The sequence below is a fragment of the Coptis chinensis genome, chromosome 2 (assembly GCF_015680905.1).
Source record: "Coptis chinensis isolate HL-2020 chromosome 2, ASM1568090v1, whole genome shotgun sequence".
NCBI lineage: Eukaryota > Viridiplantae > Streptophyta > Magnoliopsida > Ranunculales > Ranunculaceae > Coptis > Coptis chinensis.
This window is the reverse complement of record NC_141457.1, coordinates 69791050-69801751: the sequence shown is the minus strand read 5'-3', so window position 1 is coordinate 69801751 and position 10702 is coordinate 69791050. Positions and strand designations below refer to the sequence as shown.

The 10702-nt window shown below is 37.0% G+C and overlaps 1 protein-coding gene across 1 annotated transcript; it reads right to left on the bottom strand.

The window, feature by feature from the left end:
* Window positions 1-8044: 8044 nt before the first annotated feature.
* LOC147517468 (uncharacterized) lies at window positions 8045-8936 on the bottom strand. The gene is made up of 2 exons (XM_086593606.1): window positions 8628-8936; window positions 8045-8524 (listed from the first exon to the last, which is right to left on the bottom strand). Exons 1-2 carry the CDS (start codon window positions 8934-8936, stop codon window positions 8045-8047), a joined length of 789 nt encoding a protein of 262 aa, XP_086449732.1.
* Between the last annotated feature and the right edge of the window lie 1766 nt (window positions 8937-10702).

Sequence of the window (10702 nt, the reverse complement as noted above, 5' to 3'; positions counted from 1 at the left end):
GGATAGGTGGAGCGCGGGCGTGCCTTGGGCAAGGCAAAGGAAAGCGCGTGCGCACCTTCTTCGTGTCCAACTTCCAGTAACTTTAAGGCATTCGCCCCTTAGGTTTGACTATAGTCAAGCGCGTGCGTGCCTTCTTCTCCAAACTGAAAAACGTGAAGGCAACATGGTCGGACACCAGAGCAAAGCTCGACGGCTCCATAACCTAACAAATTTAATGTGGAGAAAGAAATGATACAAGATATATCAACTCACAATGTTCATTTGCTACATACAGCGAGTCGTCAGATAGTTAGGTTTCTTTAATTTTATCTTCAAATAGGGATCATTCTTGTACTGCACATACAAAGGAAGATCAAGAGCATTCTCTGCAAGTTTCCTGTCTTCATAAATCTTTGCTATCAGGCTTTCTAGGGATGGAAAGCTGACCTGTCCAATTCAAACAAAAGCAATTCAATAAATAACAGAAGAACAAGAACTTGGACATGATCTAGTTAAAATATATGTTAACTACCTCTGGTCTTATATAGCTAACAATAGCAAGACTCAATTCCTCCCCATAGAAATCCTCATCAAAATCATGAAGCAACCATGGCTCCTGCAATCGAATGCAAATTCAAGGATGCAAAGGGAGATGCAGTGTATTAGCCAATGAGCACACAAGGAAACCTGATCAAGCTTAACAAAGAAAATACTAGTTTCCAGTTTTCCACTCACTAGGGTCTTCTCAGTGTGTTGAAGTATGGATTCTAACCAATGCTCATGACTATCTTGTACACACCTTATTAGAATATGTCAATATTAGAATATGTTCTATATGTAAAGTCCCACGTTTCTATAAGTGTGGACATCCATATCTAGTAGTTTCTATTATCATGTTTTATGTTAGTATAAATATGTAACTTTAGGTAGAGAACAATAACCAAGAATACTCTAACCCTAATCAATCTCTCTTTCTCAATCAATCAATCTCTATTCTTCTCCATTGTTCTTATTCTTAGTTTATCTCAATTTATCAATATTATAGCTCTCCTAGTATCACCACTAACATGCAATTTAACATGGTATCAGAGCGTCAGGTTCAAATCAAAGTTTAGTGGTATGTTAAGAGAGGAATATCTCAAAATTAATATCCAAAAAAAAAAAAAAATTAAAATCAAAATCAAAATCAAAATCAATTTTTTTTCAATTTTCAGTATTCAATTCAATTCAAGTTTCAATCTTTCTCTGGATAGATTTACTGTTCACCGACACTATTCACCAGTATTGTTCATCGTCCATGTTCACAGGTACTGTTCATCGTTCTTGTTCACAGTACTGTTCATCATTACTATTCACCGATACTGTTCACAGTACTGTTCATCGTCATGTTCAAGTATTCAAAGTTCTGCAATCTCTCATCTCATTATTCTCTATGGTTCGAAGTAAGTATTCAAGGTTCCACAATCTCTCTATCTCATTATTCTCCATGTTCGAAGTCAGCATTCAAATTCCGCAATCTCTCTGTCTCCATAATCTCTCTGTTTCGAAGTCAGTATATAGGGCGCGCATGCCCTCTAGAGTGCCTTCGTCAAGGCGCAATCTCTTTGTTTCGAAGTCAGTATATATCTCGCAATCGATGTCATTATTCTCCATAGGCGCTGCTGCATGCCACTTTCCATTAATCTCGAGCGCCACAAGCTCCACTTTCCCACTATCTCGGTAGCGCCCACCGACCTCTAGTAACCTAAGTTTGCATTTTCTTCAGTTCAAAGTATTTGTTATATGTTTCAAGTTGTTTGTTTGAAGTATTATAAGGGCACACATCCTCTATCTTGCAAGGAATTATTTTTTCTATCTTCCTCTATTCGTCGCACTTTCACTGGTACTGTTCACAACAGTTTCTCCTCGCCTCAACTAATATGATTTGGTAGAATTCCTGATTATTGGTTGATAAGTTCTTTCAGGGTTTGAATCCCTTTAATATCATGGTTCTGAGTTCTATGGTGTTTCACCGACTTTTTGTTTTCTCCTTATTGAGGAGCTTCTCATATGCTGCTATCGTTGATGGTTCAACATTTCAGGTTTTGATTCCTTTTATGCCACAGTGGTGCCCGATACTCAGTCACATCATCACTGCACTATTCAGATACATCTCTCAGGTTGCAGTCACATCATCACTACACTATTCAAATTCATTTATCAAGTTGCAGTCATCTCATAGGTGTTCTGTTTCCAATTTGTACCTGTGGTACAACTTCAGTATTCAGGTTAGGCCATTGTCTACACCGACAATTTCACTTTCCAGAATGTCTCGTCTCAACAATTCTTTGAGTTCTTCAACTAAAGGCAGTTCTATGCGAAAGGCGGAGCTGTATTCTTATCTTTTCTTTCTGCCATTCAAGTTGTAATTTGCAAGTTTGCAGCATTACAGCTTGAGGGGAAGTATTAGAATATGTTCTATATGTAAAGTCCCATGTTTCTATAAGTGTGAACATCCATATCTAGTAGTTTTTATTATCATGTTTTAGGTTAATATAAATATGTAACTTTGGGTAGAGAACAATAACCAAGAACACTCTAACCCTAATCAATCTCTCTTTCTCAATTAATCAATCTCTATTCTTCTTCATTGTTCTTATTCTTGGTTTCTCTCAATATATCGATGTTACAACTTTCCTAGCATCACCACTAACATGAAATTTAACACCTCGTCTTGATAATCCAGCACAACCAGAGTACACCCCAGAGGGATGTTCTGAAAGGATGCTTGAGTAACCCTCCGTCGATAAATTAGCTGAAATAAGTAAGGTTTGTGAGATTTACTTCCGCAAACCAGATTAAGTGGCGCTAACAAGAATATAAGATGAAGTTTCAATAGTTCTCTAACACTGACACCACGTGGAGCCCAAACCAATAAGGGTATGTCAGATCTATATCTACTTATATTATCTACTATATCTATATAATAAAACAGTTTGGTTTGTAAGTGGTTTGTGTGAAGCCGACATCGGTTGGCTAATAGTTACGATTAAAGAGTAAGTTGATTCCAATTAGGAAACTATCTTTATGAAAACGTACTCAAAGAAATTACTGCTAATTTATCTAGAATTTATGAAACTTATCTAAATAACTTATCTAACTTATTTAAATTCTAACTTATCTAAACTTATCTGAAGTTATCTAAATTCTAACGTACTGAGATATTAATCCTCATAGCCTTCTTATCGACAAACTCTCCATAGCATTCATTAGACTGCCCAACACTTCCTCACAGATTACTTTCTTCTCAATCTCGATCAGCAGACTTCGCAGGTACAATCACTTTCTTCCTTCTTCGCAAACTTTCTATAGAGTATTAGTGCGATTGGGAAACTCCTAACACTAACTATATAAACTCATCCAACTAAACACGAAGGGTTTTGAAATTACTACTAACTTATCTAAGAATTCTTCGTTATCAACACTTATTAAGGAAAGTTTATGTATTACATTAACTTTTTATAATTCCAGTCATCAATGTAGTCATATTTATTTTGTTTTTTGCTTAACAAGTTATTGATTACCAATATTTTGTAGTCAGCCATGTTCTCATAAAAATTTTATTGTTTTCCATTTTCTCCTCAGCATGGATAAGACACAAACTACATCTACTAGTGAGTGTGTTGCATTTGCAGAGGTATTTTATCAAGTTTTTTTTTTCTTTTATTCTTACATGAATTGTATAACTCCACAATCTATACAATGTTTGTTTTAAGCTTACGTTAATATTGTTAATGTATTTGTATTTTTGCAGGTGGGGAGAGAAGTACGATGGGCACGGTAGCAGTATAAAATACACTGACAAGTGGGCCGAGCGCTTAGAGGGTGATGGATGGACAAAATGAGATGACAAGTGGGATGAGAATTTCAATCAATACAACCAAGGTGTCAAGCAAGGAGAGACGTGGTGGGAAGGAAAGTATGGGGAACGGTGGAATTGTACATTGGGGGAAGGTCACAATGGCTCTGGTTGGGTGCACAAGTACAGGAAAAGCAGCTGTGGAGAGCACTGGAACACTCATGTTCAGCAGGACACATGGTATGAGAGGTACCCACATTTCGGTTTCCAACATTGCATTGAGAACTCAGTGCAGCTACGAGAAGTTCACAAACCACCACCCAAAACATCATGAACCCAGGCATCTTCGTTCGATTGTAGAATACTATTTCTTACAGCTTCAGGTGGAAGCAGAACTACAAAAGTAGCAATAAAGAATTTGACTTCATTCATACTTAGTAGATGGATTCTATTCCTAAGTGGTGGTAATGGCAGTTAGGTTAATTGCCACTTATGGTCTTGCTCTGTGGGGTTCAAAAGGAAGTCTAGATACCACAGTAATGAGAGGCCTATCATAGGCATCACCTGATCACCATAATCAATTGCTACTCTATTACTTGGCACACCATATCTAGGCCATCCAGTTAAGAATCTTTAATTAAATTTTTTTCTTGGATTATGTTTCCTAAAACTTATTGGCACCCTATTCTACATTCGTGAGTGATAGCAAATGAATTTGTAATATTTTATATAATTTTGTTTTCATATCTTGCAGGTGACATTGTCTATGTAGTTAGCGACCCTAATTTTTTCAGTTGCTTGGGGAATGGAGACTATGCCTGCAACAAATAGTTGAAGTATATATATATTAAGGCTTAAATACAGAAATATGCAACGCACTTAGGTCCTACTAACACGTGTATCAACATAGAATTTTTTTTCACAAACGTATCAATGTACTATGCCCGATTTCACAAAAATAGCAATCTGTTAGCATCCGTCAGTTAAGTGATGATGTGCCATTTTTTTTTTCAATTTCATTTTATTTGTATTTTCCACTCGGCATACCACCTCAGTGTCGCACGCCCTAAAACACATGAAGAAAACCCTTCTACCAATTCGAAACAATTTAATCCCCTTCATTTGTGCATTTTCCAATCTTTCTCATTTCTCAAATTAGGGTTCAAAATCAAATTTGTGCGTTTAGTAATCAAAATCAAATTTGTGATTAGGGTTCAAAATCAAATGTCTTCTTCAAAGTGTGCTTCAACTTCTTCTCCAAATTCTTCATATTCAGTGACGTCCTACACTTGTTTTTGTGGACATCCTGCGATCATGAAAGTTTCTAGGAGTGTAAAAAATTTAGGGAGAAAATATATTGGTTGTCCCTATTTTCTTGGTCCCAATCATTGTGGTTATTTTATTTGGGCTGACAAAATTGAAGAACATGAGTTGCAAAGGGTGAATAAATTGTTGAAAGATGAGAACTTGGAACTGAAAATTGAATTGGGTGAGTTGAATAAGAAATTTAAGGAGTTGAAGAAGAACCATCAGAAGACTGATGCAAAAAAGAGCTTTTTCTTGACTGTTATTGTTGTGTATTTGTTACTTGTTGTGTTTCGAAATTTCGTGTAAGCTACTGAAGAATGTGTAATGTGAATTTGGTAATGTTAATTAAATTTCTTGTTGTGTTTTTTGCTTGATTGGATTTTTGTCTGAATTTGGGTTTTTTGACTGTGTGCATTATAATTGCATTTAGAGTGCACGTTGATTTCAACTGAACTTGTTGTGCATTTAGAGTGCACCTGAATTATTTTGCATTTGGATTACAATGTTACCTACATTAGTACATAGCATTTTAAGTGCAATGTTACCTACAATTTAAGTACAAGAAACAATTGAATTTAAGTCTTAACTGCAAGAAACAATAACATTTGGATTGCAAGAACATAGGATTTCTGACATGATCATGAACAAAAAACAATAGCATCTGACAGAAAAAACATGAACAAAATTACATAAGACTGAAATCCTTCCAATCATTTCTGACTACCCCTATTATTCTTTGTCTTAGACCTAAACTGACTTGCCACTAGTGCACATGATGACCTAGTCTGACTTGCCACTGGTGCACATGATGACCTAGTAGCAACTCTTCCTGGTGCCACTGGTTTAACTTCCAAATCCTTTGTTGCAGCTTCTGTTTTTGTTGGGCTTCCCACTTTCTGTGACCTAGTAGCAACTCTTCCTGGTGCCACTGGTTTAACTTCCAAATCCTTTGTTGCAGCTTCTGTTTTTGTTGGGCTTCCTACTTTCTGTGACCTAGTAGCAACTCTTCCTGGTGCCACTGGTTTAACTTCCAAATCCTTTGTTACAGCTTCTATTTTTGTTGGGCTTCCCACTTTCTGTGACCTAGTAGCAACTCTTCTTGGAGATGGTTTAACTCCCAAATCCTTTGTTGCAACTTCAGTTCTTGTTGCAGCTTCAGTTTTTGTTGGGCTTCCCACTTTCTGTGACCTAGTAGCAACTCTTCTTGGAGATGGTTTAACTCCCAACTCCTTTGTTCCAGCTTCAGTTCTTGTTTTCCTTCCCACTTTCAGTGACCTAGTAGCAACTCCCAAATTCTTTGTTGCAGCTTTAGTTCTTGTTGGGCTTCCCACTTTCTTTGAAGTTTATGCAGATCCATCCATCTTTGGTGGTACACCATAATCATTCAAACTAATAGGTTCACCTCTCTACAGCTGTTTGAATATAACAATGTACATGTTAAAAATAAACTTAAATGGTAACCAATTCAATTGAAATTTAACAAAATAACTAACTAACAATGACATAAGATTCTCCACTGGTAGGGGATACAAATACACCAAAACCTTGTGGAATTTTGTCTTTTTGGTGTGTTTCATCAATTGGGGCCCTCTGAGCCTAAGAAAAATTTATAAAATCATACACAAAAATGAATCAAACACAACAAACAAAAATGAATAAAAATTTTTCTTTTCCTTTTGATTTCCTATTTGTCCTCCCTCCTACATTGGCATTGGCAGTAGCTGAGTATGGGAATTGGCACCCTCTGAAGCATGGGCATTGGCACCCTCTGAAGCATGGGCATTGGCAGCAATATGGGCATTGGTACCCTCTGAAGCATGTGCATTGGCAGGAACATGGGCATTGGCACCCTCACCAACATTGGCAGCAACACCCTCACCAGCATTGCCATTGGCACCCTCACCACCATTGGTAGCAACACCCTCACCAGCATTGCCATTGTTAGCAGCATTGGCATTAACACCCTCACCACCATTCTCAACTCCATTTCCATCCTCACCAACACTGTCTACCTATAATAACAACAAAATAACATTACCATGCAGAAACAACATTACCATTAACAAAATAACAACAAAACCTAGGCAGTTTACCTTCTCTAGACATGTCCTCTTGTTATGCCCAGCTTTCTTGCATAGTGTACAAGTCATGATTCTTCCCTTTCTGCTTACTTGTGAGCCAACTCCTTCTACTTCATGTAGCTCTTTCCTTCTTGCTTTCTTGGGCCTTCCAGGCATTTTTCTCAGTGTTGGAGGTAAGAACTTCTGACAATTTGTTTTAGGCCATAACATTTTCCCATTCAATAGGTGCAAGTAGAAGTCATATATTTTCAAGTTTGTTTCTTTCTTGAACCAATGAGCAACATACATATCAGGGTTCTCATGAAGGTGATATATGGCTGAAACTGTATGAGAGCAAGGTATTCTTGACAAGTTCCACCCCCTACATGAGCATGACTTCTCCTTCACATTTACTACAAACCTTTTACATGAATCAGGTACTGCACTAGTGTTACTACGCCCTCTTCACCTCATACTTGGACTCACCAATATAATGTGCTCTCCAAAACCTTGAATATACTTTGCTCTTATCAAGTTTCTCTCTAGCTTTGGGACAAAGATCATCACTTCACCTCTCCATTAATTATCTCTTCTTCTGACACCTAAGTGCTTGATTGATTCTTATGTCTTCTATCATATCAATGATGGACTTTCTTCTTGCATCAAGTATGACACCATTAAAAGTCTCACACATATTATTTTCCATTGAATCACTTGAAGATCTAAAAAAAAAAAGGCCCTACACCAATACTGTGGGTACGTCTTGCTTCATGAGTGTATCATATGCAGGTGGTGAAGCTTTCTTCAACTCATTAGTGACAATATCCCATTCTTGTGGAGTCCTACTCTTGGCCATTCTCTAAAACAAATTCTTCAACTGAGTTCCACTATGAAGCTTTCTAAAGTTGGCATAGATATGTCTGGCACAACATCTGTGCTCAACCAATGGTAACAACAATTCAATTGCTTGAATGAGTCCCTTCTGTTGATCAGTGATCAATGTCAACCCAGTCCCATCACCAATTCCAAGATCTTCCATCAGCAGTTGTAAAAACCAAATCCAATTTTCCTTGTTTTCCACACTAACAACATCCCAAGCTATTAGGAACATTTGATTGGTCCCATCTCTCCCAACAGCTGTAAAAAGCTCCCCTTTACAAAAGTTTTTCAAAAAAGCTCCATCAAGCCCTATTACATGCCTGCATCCTACCTTCCACCCTCTTTTAAGTGCAGCAAAACAAACATAAAACCCTTTAAACCTACCTTCATCCACAGCTATCTTGCAAGTAGTTCCTAGGTTGGACTTGTACACTTCAGCTCCATAGTCCCAGAGTTTACCCTAAAGGGTTTTTAAAGATCAATCCTTCAACTTCCCCCATTGCTTTTCTCTTTGCCCTTAAACATTGCATTTTTGTGACTTCAATACCAAACTTGTGCATCACCTGCTCTTGGAACTCTCTCAGTGTCCATTTGGGATTTGTAGTGATCTTATCAAAGTAATGCTTAGCTAACCATGCAGCATTTATAGTTGTAAGTTTCACAGACCTTGAATATTCATGCTTAGATTTCAAACTCTTAATTTGAAAACTTTTTTCACACTGCATCCAAGTGGCCCACAATCTCCAATCACAACCCTTACACACAACTTCCAATAACTTAGTACCACTCCTAGGGAACCTTATGTCATACCCATGAGTCACAGCATAAGCCTTCAACAATTCCTTAAGCTCTTCTTTGGACCCAAACTTCATCCCAATAATAGGTTTAACCTAAAACAAATCACAACCAGGAGGCAAGCTAGGAAACCTAGAATTAACTCTTTTAAGCCCACCTTCTTCATCATCAGTTATAAGGCTATCATAATCTGATTCACTAGCATAATCACTATCATTTTTTGTAAAGCCAAGCTCAGTTGGTTGGTTCCCATCAGTTTCTGCATTAGCCTCAACATTATCTGTTTCTATATCACCATGCTCAGTTGGTTGGTTCCCATCAATTTCTGCATTAGCCTCAACTTCAACTTCTATATCACCCCCAGTTGAACCTTTTTCCTTCTTCATTTGTTGTCTTAACTCAATTCTATTTTTCCTAAATTCAATTCTCTTTTTCCTAACCTTTATCAGTTCCACATCAACATCATCATCACTAATATGATCCAAGCTAGCAATATCAGAGTCTTCACTATCACTCTCCTCATCAATCCCTTCCTTGAATTTATCTTCCTCAGAATCCTCATCTATAGCGTCTAACACATAATTTCCACCCACAACATACAGCTGTATGACACCATGTGTCTTTCCCTTCTGAAGCATAGCATTGGTATCATTGTCAGACTCAATCAGCCTAAGTCCCGACTCTAAAGTCTTCCATGGCATGTAATAATACATTTTAAAATAATTTATGTACCCCAAACTATTGACCACATTACAAAGCCCAGAAAATGTGTACAATTCCAATTTCAAATCATAAAAATACTCCATTTTTCAATTTTTATAATGCGTAATGAGGGTATTGCAAAACTCCACCCCCCCCCCCCCCCCCCGGTGTATTTCTATCACATAATTAGTCACTGCACAGTAAAATGAATGCATTGAGTTCATAAAATGAATGAACAAATAATTTTAAACAAACAATCGGTTAAATCAACTTACTTGGTCAAGGAAAATGTGTTACTTCTTCATCCGAGTCTTCAATTTCGTTATGTTATTAATCGATTTTACCAATTCCAATGAATATCATGTTTTTTAGGGCAAATTTTCAATTTAGGGTTTTCTTCATTAGATAGACATTAAGAAATGCACAAATGGAGGGGATTAAATTGTTTCGAATTGGGAGAAGGGTTTTCTTCACGTATTTTAGGGCGTGCGACGCTGAGGTGGTAAAAATGTTGAGGTGGTAGAAATGCTGAGGTGGAAATGTTGAGGTGGTAGAAATGCTGAGGTGGTATGTCGAGTGGAAAATACAAATAAAACGAAATTGAAAAAAAATGACACATCATCACTTAACTGACGGATGCTAACAGATTGTTATTTTTGTAAAATCAGGCATAGTACATTGATACGTTTGTGAAAAAAAGTTCTATGTTGATACAAGTGTTAATAGGACCTAAGTACGTTGCATATTTCTGTGTTTAAGCCTTAGCCTATATATTAATATATGGAAAACCAAGGTTGCAACAACTGAATGTTTGATGGTGCCAAATATTCTGCATTTTGCCTCCTTGAGTGTCATTGAGTTATACTAGTATCAATTGAACATTTAAGCATTGTGAAATTGGGTTTTATCTGTTGAAGGATATGGATACTTAATTATATTTATCTCAATATTTAGACATTTTGTGGATACTCAGAATTTTGTAGGAGCATGATACGAATAGGCAATGGTACTCACTTTTTACAACATGTTATCATTCAATTCGTGTAAGCAAATGTTCAATATGCTGATCTTATTTGCAGTGCAAGTATGCAGGTAGGTGTTTGATAGAGGAAGGAAAATGATAATCCATGTTAAAGTGATT